A 22,863-nucleotide genomic window follows, 5' to 3' on the forward strand; every position below is an offset into this window, starting at 1 on the left:
GTAGAATCCATAATTTATGGAAAATATTTCTACCTAGTGGGAAAACGCTTTCAAGAAGAAATCAAACTGTGGGTAAGTTTCCCAGTGGCACTGCTAAATGACCTCTTTGTCTCCCTGTGGCAAAACATTTCTATCAAACCCGGTTTTTGAGTTTTATTGTGGGAAATGTTTTGCTCAAATCGGTGAGGTGGTGATTATTAAGACAGCACAAGCAATCTCTCCTTGCAGGTCCTGTTATGGTTTTCAATTGGTATGACTGAATGAGTCCTCCTAGTGTTCTATACGAAACTATCCAAGTGAGTTCCAGTTGCCTGGGCAGCATGTGGTATGATACAGTGGTTAAGAGCAAGTCTCTAGAGTCAGAATGCTCAATTCCCATCCTAGTCCTGCCACTTTCTAACTGTGTGATCTCTGGCAAATGACGCAGTCTCTCTGCCATATTTTTCTCATCTGTAAAATACAGTTGTGGATAATAATGGTACCTACCTTATTGTAGAATTTTTGTGAGGATAAAATTAGTCAATTTGTGTAGAGGATTTGGAAAAAGCACCCGTTTATACTTAGTTTATGCTTAGCACTTGCTTTTACTATTTTAGCAATATTTACAACTGGTGACTTTTATTTAGTCACATGGAAGATTCTGGGGTGAATCAGTAGAGCCTGGCATAGGTATTATACCTTTTAAAATAGAGGGAAAGGTAGGTTGGTGAACAGATTCAAGATTGGAAGGTAGTCTGGAGGTACCTAAGTAAAACTCCTTAGATGCTCTTTGTCAGGTGTCATGTTAATCAGTCAGACTAATGCCATGTTTCCCGGAAAATAAGACCTAGCCAGACCATCAGCTCTAATGCGTCTTTTGGAGCAAAAATTAATATAAGACCCGGTCTTATAAGACCGGGTATGATATGATATATGATATGATATGATATGATATGATATGATATGATATGATATGATACTGGGTCTAATCTAATCTAATCTAATCCTAATGCCAGGTATAATATAATATAATATAATATAATATAATATAATATAATATAATATAATATAATATAATACCAGGTCTTAAATTAATTTCTGCTCCAAAAATGCATTAGAGCTGATGGTCCAGCTAGGTCTTATTTTCAGGGAAACACGGTGTCATGAGGCTGTATCAGATATAGAAACAGAATTACAAGTACGCAACTATAACTCCTTTTGCTCTTAAATACCAAGAGCATTTATCTGTTCTTTCTACAAAGGGTTTTGACTCCCCATATAGAAGGTAGTCAGGCATAGGAATTAGACACATTTCAGATTCAGCCTGGTGGGGCTGGTTATTTAAATCAGCTGAGATGAGGCTGAGACCCAAAACAAGTCCTATTCACTGGCCCTGGACAGGAGATGTGGACTGACTTGTGATTACTTCTACCACCTTCAGTCTCCCTTCCCTTCAACACTGGCCATCTTTCGGGAGCCTACCCATTTCTTTCTTTTCTTTTCTTTCTTCCTTCCTTCCTTCCTTCCTTCCTTCCTTCCTTCCTTCCTTCCTTCCTTCCTTCCTTCCTTCCTTCCTTCCTTCCTTCCTTCCTTCCTTCCTTCCTTCCTTCCTTCCTTCCTTCTTTCTTTCTTTCTTTCTTTCTTTCTTTTCTTTTTAAAAACAATTTTGGTGGAGGGAAGAAAATGAACATGTTTTATATCCTCTGTCCATGGTAAGCAGGTTTTTTGTTGTTGTTTGTTTTTGCTTTTGTATTTTTATTGTATTATTAATAAAATACACTTAACACAAAATTTACTACTCTAGCTATTTTTAGGTATACAGTTCAGTGATATTAAATACATTCATATTGTTGTGCAGTCATCCCCGCCATCCATCCCCATAACTCTTTTTATCTTGAAAACAAAGTCTATACCTATTAAACAATAACTCTCCATTCTTCCCTTCCCCATCTTTGGCAATCACCATTACACTTTCTGTGTTTATGATTTTTGACTGCTCTAAGTACCTTATGTAAATGGAATCATACAGTATTTTCCTTTTTGTGACTGGCTTATTTCACTTTGCATAATGTCCCTAAGCTCATCCATGTTTTCTCATAGCAGAATTTCCTTCCTTTTTAAGACTGAATAATAAATATTCGATTGTATCTATATACCACTATTACTTATCCATTCATCCATCAATGGATACTGGGGTTGCTTCCACATTTTAGCTATTATGAATAATGCTGCTAAGAACATGGGTGTACAAATATCTTTTTGAGACCCTGTTTTAAATTCTTTGGGGTGTACACCAGGAGTGGACAAACTGATGGTTGCAAGAGAGGAAGGGTGTAGGGGGATGGGTGAAAAAGGTGTAGGGGAATAAGAAGTACAAACTTTCAGTTATAAAATAAATAAATCACAGGGATGTAATGTATAGCACAGGGAATATAGTCAATAATGTCATAATAACTTTGTATGGTGACAGATAGTTACTCGAGATATTGTGGTAATAACATTGCATGGTATATAAATGTAGAATCACTATTCCTAAAACTAATATAATATTGTATACGATTATACTTTAATAAAAGCATAGAATTACCATATGATCTACCTATTTATTTCCTAACTTTTTTACTCTACAAATGACTGTGAATGCCCTTTGATAATGGTCAATTTCTTTTTTTCTTGCTGACTGACTGCTTGACTACAGTGTAGTGTGAATTAGTTTTAATCTTGGTCTTACATCAAGCAGAACTTTTTATTCTAAGCCTTTTATCTCTAACTGTGAAGTGAAAGTCTTATTCTCTACTTATGGGATTCAGACATCCTGGAGCAGATGGAAGATGGTTTGGGGGATATGGATGAAATTACACCATCCATAAAGCCAACCTTGAAAGGTAAACCCAATTTAGGTATTTCAGACAGGTGGGTAAGGTAACATGTGGAAACTGTCTGGAGGTATGCTCCTCTATCTTTCCTCTTGTCCTCCCTGACACAGTTCTTGTGAAGGGGCAGCTAGGGGAGGATCTGGCTATGATATTGGACATGTGTCCTTAGAAGGCTTAGCATTTCAGGAAGTCTTTATGTTGTATCCATACGTTAATCAGCCTTTTTATATCTTTCATATTGTTTCTTGCTCTGAAAATACAGATAGTGACCACTCTTTCTCCTCCTTTCCCTGCTATAGGGCATGAATGAATGCCATGGCTGAAGGCTGAAGGCACTTTTGTTTAAAAGAATTTCTCTTTAGAGGGATTGAAATAACATTACAGTGAAGTTGATGATATCTGAAAAAGCTTGTGGATGTTGAACTTTCTGAAATAATGCTCATACTTCATAAAGTTTTCTTGTCTTTTGGTTTTCGGGCCTTTTTTCTTTTTGAAATAAAGATCTGGCCTTATTATAGTCTAGACACCAAAATGGAGCATCTTGGTGGGTGTCTTCCCTGGGAGACAAATGGAACATATGTCTAGGACATATGTCTTAGTGAGTACTTGACAAGCCTGGGTCACAAAGGAGATGCCTAGTGTCCTGGTATATGCAAATTGCAGTGTGTCCAGCTGACATGGTTCAATGAGGTGTTCTTGGACCAAATTACTAACTAGCTACCAGATGTCTCAGGCCAACCCTCCTGTACTTGCTGGAGTTCAAAGAGCCTTGTTGATGTGTAGATTTCTTCCAGAAGATCCATAGCCAACACAGATGTGTTCTAAATCTATTAGGAAATAGGCAGTACCAGGGCATCTCACTAAGACAGCTGGTTTTGGAGTACCATAGACCTGAGCAATAACCGTATTTGTAAGACATGTAGAAGTGTTGAGGGGAGTGTCCGAGTACAGCAGAGTGTTTACAAACAAGGACTCTGACATTAGATTGCCCAAGTTCAATTTCTAACACAACCACTCTCAAGCGTGGTGACTTTGGGAAGTTAGTTAGTCTCTCTCAACTTCAGTTCCTCCTCTACAAAATGTAGATAATAAAATGGAAATAGTAATACTAAACTCAAGGGTTGATAAGGGTAGCAAATCACACAATAAGTGGGAAGCACCTAATTTAGTGTTAACTCTCAATATATGTAAATTAGCTATTCTTTTTTGGTATATTCAGCAGTTCTGTGTTCTCAAGTGACACAAATTTTTTTGTATTTATTTATCTCCTGCTATTCCTACATTCAATGATCATAGAGAGTCAGAATTTTGTAGTTGGAAAGGATTTTAAAATTATATAACTCTATCTTTTTACTTATCAAATGAGGAGAATGAAGACTAGAGAGGTTGAACAATTTACACTAAATCATTGCTTCTTAAGGTTTGAGAACCTCTGTTACTATTACCAGTGAGGATAATAAATAATGGTAGCAAGGTATGTTTAAATTGGGTTCAAATGTTCTTTCATTCATTGTAAGTCACTTGGTCCTCTCAATATTCCTGCAAGATATGCAGAATGGATTTATTTATCCTTGTTTTGCAGATGTGGAAAATAAGTTCCTTTCTAGGTAACTTTCTCGGTCCTAAAGCTTCTTCTTGGCTGAATCAACATTAGAAGTCAAATCTCTGAGTTTCGGCTCCTAAACTAAAAATGTTTTCATGACATCTTAAGTCCTCATTCATCTCAGATCTCTGGGTTTCCAGGAATGTTTGTAGAGTTCATAGGAAACTAGGATTGAAAGGGACATTACAAATCCTCTGGTGAGCTTCCTTACTGAAGTCCCCAGAGATTAGATGACTTAACTGAGTCTGCATAGCTCTAATCATGGCAGGGCGGAGACTGGACGTCTTATTTCTGGAAAAATGCTCTTTCACTAGGTCATGCTGGAAACTCCCTTTTTGTACTGTTTACAAAAGGGGAGAAGGAGAAAGTATCAGTATGAAGCAAATCTGGTTTGGATCCCAGGCTAGGGGCTTTTATTGCAAGAGATTCTAGAAGAATAACTAGAGGGTCAGAGCATTGTGAGATTTGGGGACCTTTAGGGCCTGTGACTCCTTTCAGGATTTGTGTATTAGTTTTGTGAGATTTTTTTCACCCATAAACATTTTTGACCAATGGCTATTATTAGGAAAATCATATTTGATTTATTCTCTGGACTGAGGGTGCCTTATGTTTAAGACACCTGGTCTTTAACACTGGGGGGCTGAAGTCGGGAATGTGGAGAGAGTGTCTGGGCATTGCCGAAGGGCAGAAGCAGGAAGCCTCTAGCACAGTTCAGTAGCACAAAAAGGAAACAGAGATTTAAGGGAGATGTATGAGATAAGAATAAAGATGGTACATATGGCTGGAGTGATCTTCTGCTCTATTCATTGGAACCTCAGTATGGGAGACAGAGGAAGGTGAGGAAACCCAATTATGGTTTATCATTTACACCATGGTGGATAAATTAACCACACACACTTATTGAATTCAGTGAATGAAATGAGCCTCTCTCCAGCACGCTCAAGGTAATTACAGTTGTATCCACCGTGAGTCTCAATAACATAATGTTAAAATCCATAAAGCTGGTGCTGTCATGCAAGTGCATATTCAAATGTCCCTTTATCAAACTCTTCAACTTCATCTTCCCATGTAGAGGAAGGCATGCTACTGTACGGGTCTAACAGGATTTTGAAGCATCTGATAATCAGAAGTCCCAAGAAAATACACAAAATCCCAACAAATGCAAAGCCAGTTTTTTGCTCCAGAGTCAATGAGAAAGCTGATACTTCGTTGACACTCATCTTAGCTGAAGAGTTGCCACAGTAGGTACTACTCATTATTCACTGTCACATCCTGGTGGCTCTTCAGAATTCCAGCTGCAGTCACCTCTTGGCCTAGATACAAAATTGGAATCAGTTTAGTTTTATCCATGTGTGGTATTGGGCAGGTACTTGTTTTATAAAATCTGGCATTTTTCAAACCTTCTTGACTAAACTCACAAAAGATGTTAAAAAACATCAGATATGAATCAGGTTCAAATTAGCATTGGAGATGCTACTTCTGTTGTAGAAATTACAGAATTGCCTTTGTGAACACATAAAACAGTACCTACATAACGCTAAATATAAAATCAAGTGTGAAGGTAAATATTCAAATAATTAATCCGAAAAGTTTTTAATTAAAAGCATTTCAAAGTTGTTAGGCCAGAGCTTTTTTGACCTGAATTATGATCTAATTTTCTCATGTGTAGATAATACTACAAGTAATCACAAGTTTTGAGGTCGTCAAATTCTCTAAAGTCCATGTTTCAAGCTCTATCTCTGGTGCCATTTTGTCTGATACAGATTCTGATCCCTTTAATGTCTTCTCTCTTTTTCATCCTTTAACTTTTAGACTTATTTTCTTTTCTACTACTACTCCAAACACTAAATTGTGATTTCTTAAAAAGAGAAACTGTGTTTTTTAATTTTTGTTTGTAAGTGCAGTACCCAATATAGCATCTTGCAAGTAACAAGCCACTGTGGACCATTAGCCATCTCTCCATCATCTCCATTAGCTTTCAGACAACCCTAAATGAACATAAAATCTAAGTTAAACAGTGTTTGAAAGGGACATTAACATAAAATCTAATAAACATAAAATCTAAGTTAAACAGTGTTTGAAAGGGACAGTGTGTCTTTTATGAAAATTCAGCTTCTAGGCCAGCTCCTCAGTCGTCTTCCCATCAGATTCCCACATCTAAGCTCCTACTACACTAAGATTCTAAAACTAGAACAAAAGTGTTCGAAAAGACTGTGTTGAAGCAAAAAAAAAAACAACAAAAAAACAAACAACAAATCCCATTTGATGTCTTAATGTTAATTAAAATTAAAATCAGTTAATTAAATCAGTGGTTACTAACCCACATCCACCCTTCTTGAGAGAACTGTCATCAAATATCTTGCCATCCAATAACTGAGAATGATAGATTGTTAGTGCTTTCATTTTTGTTTGTTGTCATTTTGTTTCATTTAGGGGTTTTTGTGTGTGCGTTTGGTTCTTGCTTCTTCTGATAATTTTAAAGAACTATGTTTATTAAAATGACTGGCCCTTCAGATTTTTTTTTTGAATGGGAGATAAGGAGTAGAGAAAGGGAGTAATTAATAAGAACAAGCCTTGTAGCTTTTAAAATTATTTGCCAACTAAGACATCAGTTAATATCAAGCAATATGTTATCTTATAGTGGCTTGGATTACAAAGAGGCTTAATCTTCAAACCTTAAGTGTCAGAAATATTCAGTACATTCTGGGCTATGCTGGTTATTTGATTTTTTTATTTAATAAAAGGAAAAAAAATATTGTTTCAAACATCTCTGTTGAATTTCTTTCCGCAAAATCATTTTTCCTGCCCTAATAGTGAATATACTTTATTATTATTTTTTAATTTAGGATCACTTAAGTGGCTCAGAGTGATTTTTCTGAAGACAGAATTCTTGTTGTACAACTTTTTTTTTCAAGTTTATTGGGGTGACAATTGCTACTAAAGTTACATAGATTTCAGGTGTACAATTCTGTAACACATCATCTATATATCTCACATTGTGTGTTCACCATCTAGACTCAGTTTTCTTTCCATCACCATATATTTGATCCCCTTTACTCTCACAGCTCTGTTGTACAATTTATCCCATAGAAGGCATAGGAGACTGGACTGAATAGCTAATGATCTTGAGACTTAACTAGAACATTTTTTTAAACTAAACTTCTAATTTTATTGCTTTCATCAATTGAAGGTCTTTTGTTGCGATCCATACATTTGGTGGTTCCTTTGTTTAATGGGTGGAGAAACTGAAAAACATGATGTTTCTACTTGGTAATTACCAAACATTTGCCAAGTAACTGCCTGATTCAGCCAAGTAACTTGTTTGAATTATTTTTTTACTAGAACCATGACCTTGCTAGGCTATATATGCCATTAGGATATTTCAGGGGACATGTGGGTAAGAGGAAGCAATAAGAGTGGTTTACTGGTAGACACTGGTGTGCCCAGCAGACTCCCTTCAATCAAGGACTTGTTGCCCAGCATCTGGGACTGCTGCCAGCAGATAGTCTCCAACTGTGAGACCCTTGCACAGATTGCCTGGATAGCAAAGAGCTGCCTCACCAAGGTCAGGCCACTTCCTAGGGCAGACCATTTTCAATGACTGGTTGATGTGACAGTAAAAAAACCCGGTTATCTTGACCCAAAGGGGCACAACTCTGAAGGACCATTCTAGGTCTAGAGTTCTACCTGGTGTAAACCAAGGCTGTCATTGGTTCCAAATCACAGCTCAATTTCTGCCTACTCTTGCTAAATACCCCTTTCTTCCACAGAGATTGAGCTCAAGGGCACTATTTATTAAACATCCTGCACACTAAACTCTGTCTCAGAGTCTGGTTAAATGACAACAAAAGTTAAAACATCTGGGCAGCTTAAATAATCTGTACATTTTAAAGCTAGTTCATTTTACCATCATGTAGAAATAGCCTAAATTAAGTATAGTTAAGATGTTAGCTAAATTTATTTATGTGTTCTTAAAATCATAATGTAAGCAAAAACACAGGGTGATAGCTAATCATTAGAAGAGTTAAGCATTGTTAAATTGGCTCTTAGCCAGTGATTAATCCTCTAGATTCTGTTATTCTTATTAAAATCCACCAACCAACCAAATAAAAATAAGAGGTGTTTTCTAGATGTAGCACACTCATTTGTTACTATTAAATCAAAACAAGGTACCTTCCTAGTTAGAAATACAAAATCCTTTCTATTTTATATTATAATTTGTTTAACATATACCAGATAATGCTTTGTTTTTAGAGTCTTAGATAATCTGTGGACAGTTACTTATCATTTTTTATGGAAAAATAACTACTTCTTAAGTAGTGGCCACAATTCCTGGCATAATGTAGGTATTCAATAAATATTTGACTTGAATTAAACTAAATTTATTGAACAATGTAATTTTTGATGAATAAAGTTCTGGCTTTAAAAAGCCTAAGTTTTAAACACCCAGAACATAAAAATAAATTTAGTTAAAATATAGTGAACAAGAAAGCTTTTATTCAATTTCAAAAAAAAACTGGCCTTGAGGATAAATATCAAAATTCACTAGCTTATTCAGAGTTCAGTGTTTCTGTTTTTTTCTTTTTTAAAAATCAGATTGATTAATACAATATTCCCTGAAGGACTCACATGATTTGTAGTATTCAAAAGTAGAGAAAGCAGATCTTTCCTAAAAACTTTGTGAGTTGCCTTCTATTGTCTAAGGAAAGATATGTAGCCATCATAATATTTTGGTGTTGACTACCAGAAAGTATAGAGTTAAAATTTGTATTCAGTTGTAGTGACTTTGGTTAGCTTAAGATGTCTGTTACAATTATCCCTTCTTCCTCTGCCCCTGCCCTCTTTATTACTTTACTGCTACAGTTACACTTAGCAAAGAAGGGTAAGGTACTTCAAAGATACTTAATTAAGATTCTTCAAAGGATTTTGGAACCAGGTAGGGATGCAAACAATGAATGGACATACAGAGCCACTGCTCATGAGTCATTAAAGTCAGCAATTTTTATTCTATGTTGGGGGAACAAATAGATGGTTGTTTCATGGCTTTAAACATAATTCACAAGGTCTCTTTAGCTCTCTATTGTTGGTATAAATATATTAGAAGAAATGCAGTGTAACAGAGACTAATGCTGAAAAGTGACCAAAAACTTTAGGGATACTGTCAGGAATTCTAAAGAACTGAATGAGCTTAAGGTAATATATAATAATAAATATAGCAATAATATTTTATTAATCACTGAACAAATATATATATTGAGTATCTGCTATGTGTCAGTACTATTCTTGATGCTATAGTGGTGAACTAGATAATAATGTGTATCTTACACAATGAGTGTTACATCCTGGTGGTGAAGACACAAGTATATTTAAAATACTTATCTATCTATCTATCTATCTATCTATCTATCTATCTATCTATCTATCTATGCATGTTATTTCAAGTAGTCATAAAAGCTATGAGAGAAAGCAAAGCAAGTTAAGAGGAAAGAGAATAATGTTGGAAAAACAGAACTTCTTTAATTAGAAGTCAGCAAAGGCCTCCCTAGCGAGACAACATTTAACCTGAAGCTTGAATGATGTCAAGAAAGGAGCCATGACAGTATCTGGAGGAAGAGCATTGACGTTTGAGAAAATAGCCATTGCAAAGGCTTTGAGGTGGTAGGATTTTATATAAAATATATTCAGATCAAGAAATTGACTAATGAATGATTAAAGTCCCTACTTGTACAAGATGGTTTAATGGTATCAGATGACAAAGAAAGGCAGAACTACATAATCTACTTCTGTATTTTTAACCAATGTGGAATGGTCTTTAGAAGTGACCAAAATATCAAACAATAAAAGACAAGAATGTAGTAGAATATTGTTTAGTCACAGATGAGTGAAAATTCTCAGGATAAGATGGTTTATAACTTGCATCTGCAAAAACCTTTCAAAACCTTTGAGAAATACTTGACTAGTATGAGAATGCTGCCAAAATTATGGATGTGGAAAAATGTCTCACTTTCAGAAAAAGTGATGGGAAATTGTGAAAATTGCATATTGGTAACTTGGAATTAATCTTTGTTACAAGTCCATAGTTAATTATTTAACAGTTAATTTGCAGCATTTAAGAAGTCACTAAAAGTTAACATGAGTTTAATAAGATGTAATGTCAAATTTACTTCCTTTTTGGAAAGTTTACTATGAACATGGGGAATCAGGAAAATAGCAAGGCCATGGTTTAGTGATTTCAGCAATGCATTTAACTGTCTCCCATTATATGTTTTTTTGGGAAGATGGTGAGATATGCCTGGATAATAGTATTTTTATGTAGAGTCACAGTTCTCGAAAGTGTTCCCAATAAATATTGGTTCCTATAGTCAGAGAGCGCTCTCCATTGTAGTAACATAGTAACACAAAGGTTTCATTCTATCTGCATCCTCCTTAGTTTTTAAACATTGACTAGGCTGAAGAAAGACATTGAAGTTACAATTACTAAATTTGGCACAAAGTTTGGCTGAAAACTATATGGCAGCTCACAGAGTCAAGATTAAAGACAATTCTGATGATTGGAACTCTGGATTGAAACCAGAACATAAAAGTTAATAGAAACACTTCTAAAGTTCTGTATTTAAGTGGGAAGGAGTGAGGTGCTTCAACCTCAGGTAGAGGAGACTTTACTTGGATGTTCATGTTAAATATTGAAGTTTCAATTAATCAAAAGTCAATATGAGCCAAAGATGTGAGGTGTTTACTTCAAAAAGCAAATGTAATCTTACATTGAATGGGGTCCAAATGATAGAAAATAATAACATTATTATTATTCATTCGTCAGTCTATATGGAAAGTGATACTAGTCGCTATACTTCCATGCAAAAACATTTATTGAGTTGCTACTATATTCTAATAGACATGGACCTTTCTATTCAAAGAGGTTCCAGCTTGTAACGGAGATGATCCATGTACAAACAAAAATAAAAAAGTGTAGGCTTCTACAAAGCCTTCTACAAAGGAAATAAGTCTGTATTTAACACATGCTGAGTACCAAACACTGCTTTGTATATTATTTTATTTAATCTCTATAACAACAATACAGGGTAAATATTATCTTCAATGTCTTGATAAAAAACAGATTCAAAGAGGATAAACAAATTTAGAGGGAACAGAGATTTCACCCATTTAGGGATCAATAAATATTTTTTTGTTGTTGTTGTTGGTAAGAGATTGTATTTGAGTTGAGTTTTGACACACAGAGGATTCAGGTATGTGGAGAAGCAAACAGCATGACAATAAATATGAAGGCAGAAAAGTGCTGTATTTGTTCAGAGGATAGTGAGCAATTTGGCCCAAGCAAAGGAGAGTATAGGAAACAAAACATTGGAAAGGTAGGTTGAAGCCAAAATGTGAAATATCTTAACTGTCAGGAAGAGTTTGAAATTTATTTGCTTAAAGCCTGAGTGGTTGATGTTGACACTGAATTAGACAGATTTCAGGGAGGGAACGTCATGGAAAAGAAATGGTCCAGGTGAGAAGCAATGACGGCCTGGACTAGGAGGTAAATGTATGGAAAAGGGAATGGGTTTGAAAAATATTTATAAAGATATGAGAGCTAAGATTTAGCAACTGGTGGAATGTAGTAGGCCATGGATAGTGAGGCGTCAAAAATGATGCCACTCTATTAAGCCTGGACAAGTGTAATAATAGCGCTTTCATTAACCAAAATAAAGAAATACAAGCAAAGTGTAAATTTAGAAAGTAAATGAAGAGTTTTGTTCTGAACTTAGTGAATTCATGGTGCTCATACCTGGCACACAGTAGACACTTTAACAGGCAGCCTTAAATAAATTAATCCAGATAATTTTGTCTAGCATAAATAGCTGGTGGGGAGAATACCTGAAGGTCATTGTTGTCAAATAAAGTTTGTGCAGAAGAATGCATCCAGGACAGAGAGAGTCCAGTACATAGAAGCATCAAAACATCACAGATCAAAATTTAAGACATGGAAAGAATTGCTGAGATTTGCCTAGGAAAGGGAAAATCAAGAAAGACAATGTCTGCATTCAAATATGCAAAGTCAAGTATTCGAAGTATTATCCTGTAGGAAGTCAGATCTACTTCTGGTTCGATTCAAAAGGCAATTTTGTTGGAATTCCCTTAAGGTTCTACTTGCAGGTACTTGAAACAATTGAAGATGGAAGAAGCCTAGCAATGAGCCTCATTGAATGTTTCTCTTACAAGGAGAAAATCAGATCTCATAGTGGAGTTGTATAAGGAGTAATTAGAGACATGAGTAAATCTAGTGGGAAGTTCACTTGGAACAAAGGAGGTTAGAGTTTCTAAAAGGTGTGGGTAAAGAGTATCCAATTCTGCAGCGGTGATGGGAACAAAGAACTGAAACACAGTTGTGGGTTTGTCATCCCAAATTTTTTCATTATTTAATAAATTTCAGTTGAATGTCCTAGAGGGGCACTAAATTGAGAAGATTTAGAAATGATGGCTAAAGAGAAAATGGAGTCAGGTGATAAAGGTTTATTTGTATAAAAGTTAAAAGTACAGAAGTTTTATTTGTATAAAAGTTAAAAGTGCAGAAGTCTAGATCATTAGACTAATTACTTTCAATAGTAAGAGCATGACTATATACGTATTCAGTTTTTTAAAGCACAGCCGAGTAAATTCACTGGGAGTTTAAAGACTAAGAAATTTCCCTTTTTTAACAAAAAAATTGGGTTGAGAAAGAACAGATGTTTTATTAACATCTAAAAAGGAAGAACTTATACTGTTGTATTTGTCTTAAAATTCTACCTTACACTAAAAATGAGAACAAAATACAGGTCAAGGAGAACAACTGCATGAGTAATATTCAAGGTTGAAGAAAGTCTGGCCATTGCTGCACGTTGTGTCTACACAAGCAAATAAGTTAAAAGTTAAACAATTGCTTAACAATGTATTCAGGATACAAATGCTCTTGGAAATTTAAGCCATGTATGTAGCAGCTGAAATACCAGTATTTTCAGGCCTAAATTTTCAAAACATTTGCCCCAACTTTCCATTTTACGTGCTCTGTGAAATAAACAACTTGTTTCATTTCAACACCAAGTCTAAAGTTTTTGAGAATGTACTGCTATGTGTGCAGAACTTTGCACCTTTCTATTATACAGAACATCATATGATATAAAAGTAATGTTAATAACAAAATATTGTCAAGAATAAATAGGTCTTTAGTTACAACACTGATTTCTTCATAGTTAATAAGCACCCAAAATTACTCAACAGCTGTGGACAAAAGATATATTTTCAGTTTCTCTAAACCCTGGAAGAGATGGAAAAGCAAAAAAATCAGCAGATTCTTTCTGCACAACAGACATTTTAATGCCTACCTCAGAGGGAAAACATCATTTTAATATCCTGTTTACTGGGAAATAGAAAATGAAAGAAAAATGAGAGAAAGTTAGACCATGAAGTTACAAAACCATGAATAAGTAAACCCTTATGAGAAAAATATAGTTAAGAAGAAAGAAATAAAATTTCCAAAAAAGAGTGGAATGTAAAATTGTGTGGAAATGTTATTTTAAGCACACTATACCAGGAAAGAAAAGGGGTGGGGTGTAAAATTATCAACATTGCACAGTTTAAATATCAGGGTCTATATGTATTATGGTCAAAGTATTTAAGGACTATTGCAAATGATAAGATATTGCCTCAAGTCATATTACTGGAATAAATGTTTATGTACTTTAGAAATGAGCAATTGCGTTGAAAGCACCATCATCTCCTTCACAGAAACTGGGATTTCTATTGATAAGTCTAATAAGTCCTGATTAGTCATAAGATTAGACCAAGGGTATACCTATAGATACCCCAAGGCCCAAAGCTCACTGAATTGTTTTGTAGTTATTAGGCAATAAATAAAAATCTTTCTATGGTAAGTCTTACAAATCATACCATTATGACTAGTTAAGCAAAGATAACAATATTTTTATACCTTATATATAGTCTTTCATAAAATATGAATGTTGTGTGTGATGTTGTTTCTTCTATGAAATAAGTTTACTGATTGGAGGTATAAAAATTCACTTTTCAGGAACATATAATTATTTAATTTACATGCAGCAATGTGCAGTTGCAGAACCAATATTGAAAAGTATGTGACTATTAAAAGAAAAAGAACCTCCTGTATTTTATTTTAATCAACAGGTTTTTCCCCTGTTTATTTATCTATTAATGATACTCCAAACAGCAAATCTGAAATATTATAATGGAATATAGTGTTCTGGCTGAAAAGTATTTTGATCTTGGTCATTAGATATAATAATCTCTAATGCTAATAATATGAACATTTATTATTTCATGAAATGAGACATAAGAAAACCCAAGCTGAAAAAAGAATGACTCCTCCCATACACACACATAGACTCCCACACCATTCATCAAGGTTATTAAATCTCATTAAAAGTAAAGAGATAAAAGAAACATTACTGAGGCCACATCTGCACAGAGCTTGTTAATCGTTAAGAACAGAATGTGTTGGAATCAAAGGAAAACCTTAAATTACAAACCCAGATGTCTTCATCAGGATGAAGTACATAAATTTCAGGCCTTCCCAGGTATCCGAACACTTGGGATCTGCCAGAATCCACCCCCCCAACCTTGCAGATTTCAACCTTAAGGGAATTTCTCTTAAGAAAATCTTTGGATGACTCCTCAAGGGCTCTTGACATTCCTTCCTTTCAAAGCACGGAAAACCTTGTCTGAAAATTCTCAAAATGTCTCACTAGAGAAACCTAGACTGTCATTGTCATTCTGCCTTGTTTGTCTCCAGTTCTCTTTGGACATATTAAACTGAAGAAGCATGGAAACATCCTACAAAACATTATGGGGGAAGCATCCCCCACACAGAACACATGATTTTTTCCCCCTTTTCTTTTTGGCGGCGGCAGCAGCAGCAGTAGCAGAAACATTAGGGCTCTTTCTGCTTCAGAATTTGAACTCACCAGACCTGCCGGCTCCTTCCCCCCACCTCCTTTCCAGCTTCCTAGTTTCAGAAATACAAGAGAATGAGGACATGCTTCTCATCTGGTCCTGCACTGGAACCCTGTCAGTTAATGCGGAGGGAACCGGGCGAAAGTTACTTCGCAGGCAGGATTGTCTCACCTTCCATGCTTGTTGCCATGGAGATTAAATCCAGAGAGTAGACTTAAGTGTTGGCAGGTTTGTCTGTGGTTGCTGATCGGTTCAATAATAATGTAAAAGGCGTGTCCTGGGAACCTGCGTGGAGTCACAGGACCGTGGTTTGCGCTTTCCTGGCCTACGCGTGTAAATGTATCTGTCGGTGAGAGGGAAAGGACGTGGGCGCCAGCGAAGTACGTGTGTGCGAGCGAGTGTATTTGCAGGGAAATGTGCATACATTTCTTCGATGTAGCAGTGTGTAAATATTTGCGCGCGCGCGTATGTGAGGGTGTTTGACTGTGTGTATGTGAGACAGAGAAGAAATGGGAAATGAGAGGCGGAAAGGAATCCGCCACTGCAGCAACAGGCTCTATCTGTTCTTTCTATCTGCTAAAAAGAAGAAAAAATAAATAAAAAAGATATGCGCACATTTTCCCTCATATCACATGCTGCAGATTAGCAATCGGAGTTCGTCTCCAATATCCCTTCCTAAGGCAGTGGGGAGTTAATTTATTGTTGAAATCCTTGTTTTCCTCTCCTAGCTGCACCGGTAGCTGTGCGGCGAGCATTTTGCTGTGCTCGGTGACCTCAGTCTCAGTCGAGGAGTAGAGACTAAATTCTTACGTCTTCCTTCTCCGATATGTGAAAGACTGGATTGAAAGGTTTAACTGAAGACTGCATGCGGCATTTGGAATTATTTTCCCCTGCTGCACTTTTTCTCCGTTACGCAAACTCAACCGGTTCCCCTCCTCTTTTAGGATTAGGTGCCTCGGCGCTGTCCGTAGTGCTGAAGTATTGCGTAGTAAGATCTAGCTTCCACTTGGGAGCTGGAAGACACCAGGTGAGGGACGCTCTGATAAAGACCGTTGTTGACTATATACAATCCAAGCCTAAACAGCATTGAAAGCAAAACAAAACAAAAACAACAAAAATATCTCCCCTCATTCTTACTTAAGGGTCTTGTTCTTTAAATTCAGTTATAAGGTTCCAATTCTATTTATGTTTGGATACTATAATATATACAGAACACGCAAGTTGTGAACACCTGTAGATGCCCTAAATACTTACTTATTGGTTTTATGAATCATTAAATTGTCAACAATTGGGGAAAATGTAAACACAGAATTGGGTCATCGTTCATGTAAAAAATAATGCTGAAAACACATAATATAAAGTTGTGTTATAGTTCAATAATAATAATTAACTCTATGGTCATTTGGAATATTTACTAACTTAGAAAATTTCAAAAAATGGGCTATATATAACTGGGAGTTCATAAAAGACTTTACAAAAAAAGTTGTGTTTTTTTTTTCATTTAAAACTAATTTTTATTTAAAACTAGCTAACTACCCACCAAGAGAAAAAGTAGAAGTATCTTCTTCCAGTGACATGATCATAGCCATGGTTTTATTGACTTTTTAAAAGCTCACTAATGTCCATATTCTTTTTTGGTACTAGGTGCTAGGGCAGAGCAGTGCTTCTTGAAATTTAATGTTCATATGAATGTCCTGGAGATCTTGCTAAAATGCACATTCTTACTCAGTAAATCTGAGGTTGGGTCTCAGATTCTGCATTTTTTAACAGTATTCCAGCTGATGCTATGGGTTGCTAGTCTCAGAACCACACTTCAAGTTGCAAGGTGCTAGTAGAGAGATTGTATACTGGAAATACAGTCACTCATAGAGTATGGGAAAGGAGATCATTTTCTTCCATCTATTATTCTATGTATGTGTTTACACTGTTGCAAGAATATTCTATTCAAATAAGTTCAGAAGTTACTATTTTGTTTGCAAAATATTAACAAACTGTTTATGAATTTTATAACTTTATTTTGATTTTGACATTGTCTAGACACATGCTATAACTTACTCCAGTCTCTATTTCCATACTATGATCTCCAATCACCCATTCTCTTTTCAATCCCTGCTCAAGGAAGCAGGACTAAGTTACATGATTCTACTGTTGTTGTATGGGCCCTACTACAAGAATTTATCATGATTGGAGACTTTGACTTGTCATTTTATGAATTTAAATATGGTTCCATAGTAAATGCTCATGACACTGATTTAAAAAATCTGGATGTTACAGATACAATTCTCACCCAGATTAGAAACTGGGATAGGGCCATGGTTTCACAATCATTTGAGTGAATGCTGATTCGTCATGTTATTGACATAATGCACATATACTTTGAAGGTTCCTCTGGATGGTTTTCTGGAGTTTTCAAAAATCCATACCTACATCAGTTGATACAGTGCTTTTAGTTAATGATTTTGAATTGATGCCAAAGGAAAGTTTTGACTACAAATTAGGTTCCTTGGTACTTAACCTTGACCCTTTTCATGCAGTATGAAAAAGGGTGATGCTCTGAAAAGTCTGCAAAGTGGCTCATTTGGGAAAGCATAATGGATTAAAAATCCATTATGTTTCATTTCCTTTGCTAGATGCTGGGATAAAAAGATAGATGAGATTTGGTCTCTGCCCTTGATGAGATACATTGCAAAACAACTTGGCAAGTTCCATAGAAGCACAGAGATTAATAATTTATATTTTATTTTCCATTGCCAAAGAAGTAATGAAGAATAGAATAAAACCTAGAATACCTGTATTTCAGGTTCTTACCAAAGTCTGCCGCCCAACTTTTATGTTTAAAAAGTTGTGGAAAGATATGAAATATTTGAATGCTTTTCTAAAGAAGCTATGGTTAACCTATACTTCTATTATTTATTTTCAGAGCAATCAAATTATGAGAAAGGTAAATATGAGGGTGGCATTGTTTAGACATTCCCCAAACAGAATTGCCTTTACTATGTTTTGACATTCCACTTTCATCTTATACACAAATATTCTATATAAAACAATCCTTAGCTTACACAGCCTGCTCCATGTTTGTTATAGAGTTGTTAACTAAAGGCTTGCCCAATACATCACTTACTATTTTTTTTATGTGACATTCCTCCAAAATACCAATTTCATGAATTGAACTCTTATACTCCTCCTCCTCACTTAAGCCATCTCAAGGTAAGTGGTATGTTCTCTTCTAATATACAATGTATATCATGTAACTGATCACATTTACCTTTTCTTTTGGTTATCAGGGATGTCAGAGTCAAATTAAAAGCTACAAATGAGCAACTATGTAAGACTTTAAGGCCTTTATATTTGTGTGATTTTTCTCTATTGCCTTGATTGCTGTAATTTTGTTATCTCAGGTATTGGCATATTGTTTTATTTTAATTATCTGTTTTAATATATGTCCTCACGTAAATATTGTCATAAAATCATAAATGAAGTAAATGAATAAATAATAAGTAAATAAGTGCATTTATTTCTTTACTTCTTGGCCCAAAATTTTGACTACTGGGTGTGTATACCTGGTTTTATTGATTTGTGTTTAACAAGATACTAAAAATATTTTAAAAATGATCATCTAGGTAGTTAGCTATGAAGATAAAAATCTAATTCATTATGATTAAATAAGTGTTAAGCTATCAGAAGAAAATTTCAATTTATATAACTACAGATCAGCTTTATTTCTAAACACTTTGCTTCTTTGTTTCTAATTCTATACACTATAAATAATGTCCCTTATATGATTAGGGTTTTTGTTATGTCAGAGAGTAGAAGTGTTAATTATCTACCTTGTTAGAGACATGGTAACTATAGAAATGTAAAGAACATGACAGCTCTGCTTCAATGAATATAGTCTAGAATGGGGGAGTCACAGAGGAACTGAAAGCAAGAATTTCTTCTAATATGTCAGCTAAAAATTCTTTTCAAAGAAAAATTTTGCTTGCAATGAATTCTTGCCATTTTGGCTCCAGTTGACACCTTGCTCTCAAGTTTTCTACAGAGGGGTCATCTCTTAAACTTATTAGACCAACATGTTACCTTCAGCTATTCATGGAAATCTACATCTCGTCTGGCTGAAGTTAGATTATTCTTTCTGAGCTAAATGTTTTAATGTAGCTGTGCCTTTTTATTTGAAATGTGCTATTTACTCAAACATTGGATATTACAACTTTCAAATGCAAAACTTTAAACAATGATTAAAGACAAAAATATATTACTTTTGTTATAAACATTTAAAGCATTATTCAAATGCTTATTTGGCTTTAGATGGTGTTAGATAATTATTAGCTATATCTAAAACTCACCTGTTTCTTTCTTTAAAAAAAAAAGCATTCCTACCTATTTTGAGTGTCATTTGTAGCTCCCCATACTTTTTTCCTACATACGAGTAAGTGGTTTTAATCTTTTTGGAGGATTAAAAATGGTTTTGAAATTCCAATAAGAAATGTGTACCCTCTACCTAAAAATGCATATGTGCATATAATTTTCCTCATAACTCAGGGCATTGGAAGTCCATTTTTATAATCCCATAGTAATGGAAGGAGCGATTCAAAATTTCTGCTATAAATGAATGATCCATGGTCTCATTCTCAGTTTTGCAGCTAAGTATTGACTGGCTTAAAGTCCTGTTTTGTTTTTGTTTTGCCTCCTCATTTTGTTTTTGTTTTGCCTCCTCATTCTATTTGTTTCCCTTGGATTTACTTTGAGATCAGATGGAGTCATTTTAACATCTGATCTCTAGCAAGTACCAATGCTGAACATACTGAAATAGGATTAGAGAGTACAGTAATAGGAGGATTAGATTTGACTAGAAAATGGCTGTGTGGAATTTTTGTCAACAGTGAAGAGATTATCTAAGTGGACTCATAAGTGAATTGAGCATGATGACACTTTAGTGTAGGTAATGATCTAATGCTGGCCTATTGGACGAGTCCCATTGAAAATGAGATATTATGTTTTGCTGGTAAACTTCCCTGCAAAGAAAAATTCACTACATGTTTCAATTCGGAGTCATTTATAAAGTTTTATTTAATTGGTTTTAATTTGACTGCCCCTAAGCCTTAAATTAATTAATTTAAAGTATATTTCAAGTCTTCTACTATATTTAGTGTTCAATTCAATGAGTATGATAGGGTACCTTGGGCACAATCTCCACCAATGTGTGAGCCATAACTACAGTATAATATATTTATTTGGCTGAAGTTATTTTGCTGGGTTAAAGAAACAGAGAGACAAAAGCAGTTTATTCTGTTGCGGTCTATGTTTCTGTAATATGAGCTAGTTATTGGCAGATAGGGATGTCAATAAAATGTGGAAACCATTTGGCTTATACATGATTTTCTCCAGCACATTAGTGTTTTGTCTACCACATAAAAGAAGCTTAATTCTAAGTCCACTAACACAGCTGAATGCAGTGAGCTGTGGAGGAAAGCAGTCTTATACACACTGCCCATTCACTCCTCCTTCATCCTCTTGCCTCAATTTGGCCACATGCGGTCTTGAAGTGCATATTGAACAGTTGTTCCTGATCTTTGTGCATTTGCTCTTAGTTTCGTAATTGAACCTTTCCTTATACTTTTGCATAATTTTTCTTAATTAATTTTTTGTGAAGCTCTAGATATATTGTAATGTATATATTTAACTTGTATTTTTAACTGTGATAGTATTTTCGTTAGGTTTGTAAAGCTTTTTGTAGTGCTCTGGTTATGAAGTTGCATGGGTTTTACATTGGGTTTTTCCCCAGCATGATTTTCCCCTAAATCTTGCCAGTTATTTTTTTAATTGAATGGACTTTGTTTTTTAGAGTAGCTTTAGGATAACAGAAAAATCAAACAGAAAGTATGGAATATTCCTATATACCTCCTTCCCTCTTACCCCACAGTTTTATCCATTATTAACATCTTGCATTAATGTGGTGCATTTGTTACAACTAATGAATCAGTATTGATACCTTATTATTAACTAAAGTCCATATTTTACATATGAGTTTACTCTTTGTGTTGTTTAGCTCTACAGGTTTTGACAAATGTATAATGTCTTGTATCCACCATTATATATCATAACAAAATGGTTTCATTTCTCTAAATAATCCCTGTGTTCCATTTATTCATTCCTCCTCTTTCCACACTTCCCTGGTGAACCCCTGGAAACCACTGATCTTTTTATTGTCGCTATAGTTTTGTCTTTTCCAGAATGCAAGTATAGAGTCATACAGACTCTGTTACCTATTCAGACTGGCTTTTTTTCACTTAGCAGTATGCATTTAAGATTAGTCCTTGAATTTTCATGCCTTAATAGCTTATTTCTTTTTATCACTTTATACCATTCCATTGCATGGATATACCACAGTTGGTTTACCCATTTACCTATTGAAGGATATTTACTAATTTTGGAAATTATGAATTAAGATGCTAAAAACATACATGTGCAGATTTTTGTGTGAACATAAGTTTTCAGCTCATTTTGGTAAATAACTATGAGGGTGATTGCTTCATTGACTTGTAAGAGTATATTAAGCTTTGTCATACAGTTAAGAAACTGTCATACTGTCAAGAAACTGTCATACTGTCTTCCAAAGTTGCTGTACCATTATGCATTCCTATCAGCAATGAATGAGAGTTCCTATTGCTCCACATTCTTCATCAGCATTTGGTGCTGTCAGTGCTTTGGATGTTAGCCATTCTAATAACTATGTAGTGGTATCTCGTTGTTGTTTTCATTTTCAATTCTTTAATGACACAAAATATTGAACATCTTATGCTTATTATCCATTTGTCTATCTTTTTTCATGAGATGTCTGTTCAGATCTTTTCCCACTTTTTAATCGGATGGTTTGTTTTCTTAACATTGAATTTGAAGAGTTTTTTGTATATGTTGGATATGTGTCCTTTATCAGATATGTGTTTTGCAAGGGATTTTATCCCAGTCAAAGCTTGTCTTTTCATTTTCTTAGGTCACTAGTTATTTTTAGTACATGATTTTGTAGAACATGAGGTATTTTTTTTTCGGGAATTCGTTCATTGTTAAAAAAGAAACGTTTGCATATTTGATATCAGATATCTAAAATTGAGCTAGCCAAATAAAACTCACACCTCTCATATTTTAAGCAAAGCTAAACTGAATGAGTATTTAGGAAAACACAGAGTCATGTTAGTCAACTATAGAAGACGATTGGAAAGGCCTGCAAAGGGCCTTATTTTTCAATGCTAGCTAAAAAGTCAGCATAAAATAAGTTGAAGTTAGTGGCTATTTGATAAAATAATACTTAAAATGTAAAGATTTTAATGAGAAAGTATAAACTTAATGTTTTGAAGACTGATTAAGAATTTTCATATAGTATTCTATATACAGTGCTCAGTTATTCTTATATGACTGTACCAGGACTTTAGATGATGCTCACAGCAA

At 34.9% G+C, this 22,863-nt stretch overlaps 1 protein-coding gene across 4 annotated transcripts; it reads right to left on the reverse strand.

Moving 5' to 3' along the window:
• Positions 1-5,333: 5,333 nt before the first annotated feature.
• Positions 5,334-16,291, reverse strand: CTXN2 (cortexin 2). Of its 4 annotated transcripts, none has more exons than XM_019730623.2 (2): positions 15,592-16,291; positions 5,334-5,771 (listed from the first exon to the last, which is right to left on the reverse strand). In XM_019730623.2, the coding sequence occupies exon 2, from the start codon at positions 5,712-5,714 to the stop codon at positions 5,469-5,471; it is 246 nt and encodes an 81-aa protein (XP_019586182.1). In that variant the 5' UTR covers positions 5,715-5,771; positions 15,592-16,291; the 3' UTR covers positions 5,334-5,468. The 4 variants fall into 4 exon arrangements, with proteins under 4 accessions (XP_019586182.1, XP_019586184.1, XP_074182798.1 ...); XM_019730625.2 differs by lacking the exon at positions 15,592-16,291 and adding an exon at positions 15,432-15,582; XM_074326697.1 differs by lacking the exon at positions 15,592-16,291 and adding an exon at positions 14,997-15,227.
• Positions 16,292-22,863: the final 6,572 nt, after the last annotated feature.

The sequence above is a fragment of the Rhinolophus sinicus genome, linkage group LG03 (assembly GCF_036562045.2).
Source record: "Rhinolophus sinicus isolate RSC01 linkage group LG03, ASM3656204v1, whole genome shotgun sequence".
NCBI classification, from domain to species: Eukaryota; Metazoa; Chordata; class Mammalia; order Chiroptera; family Rhinolophidae; genus Rhinolophus; species Rhinolophus sinicus.

Coding starts and splice junctions, on each gene's coding strand:
- CTXN2 (XM_019730623.2), bottom strand. CDS start 5,714: ATGAGTAGTACCTACTGTGGCAACTCTTCAGCTAAGATGAGTGTCAAC.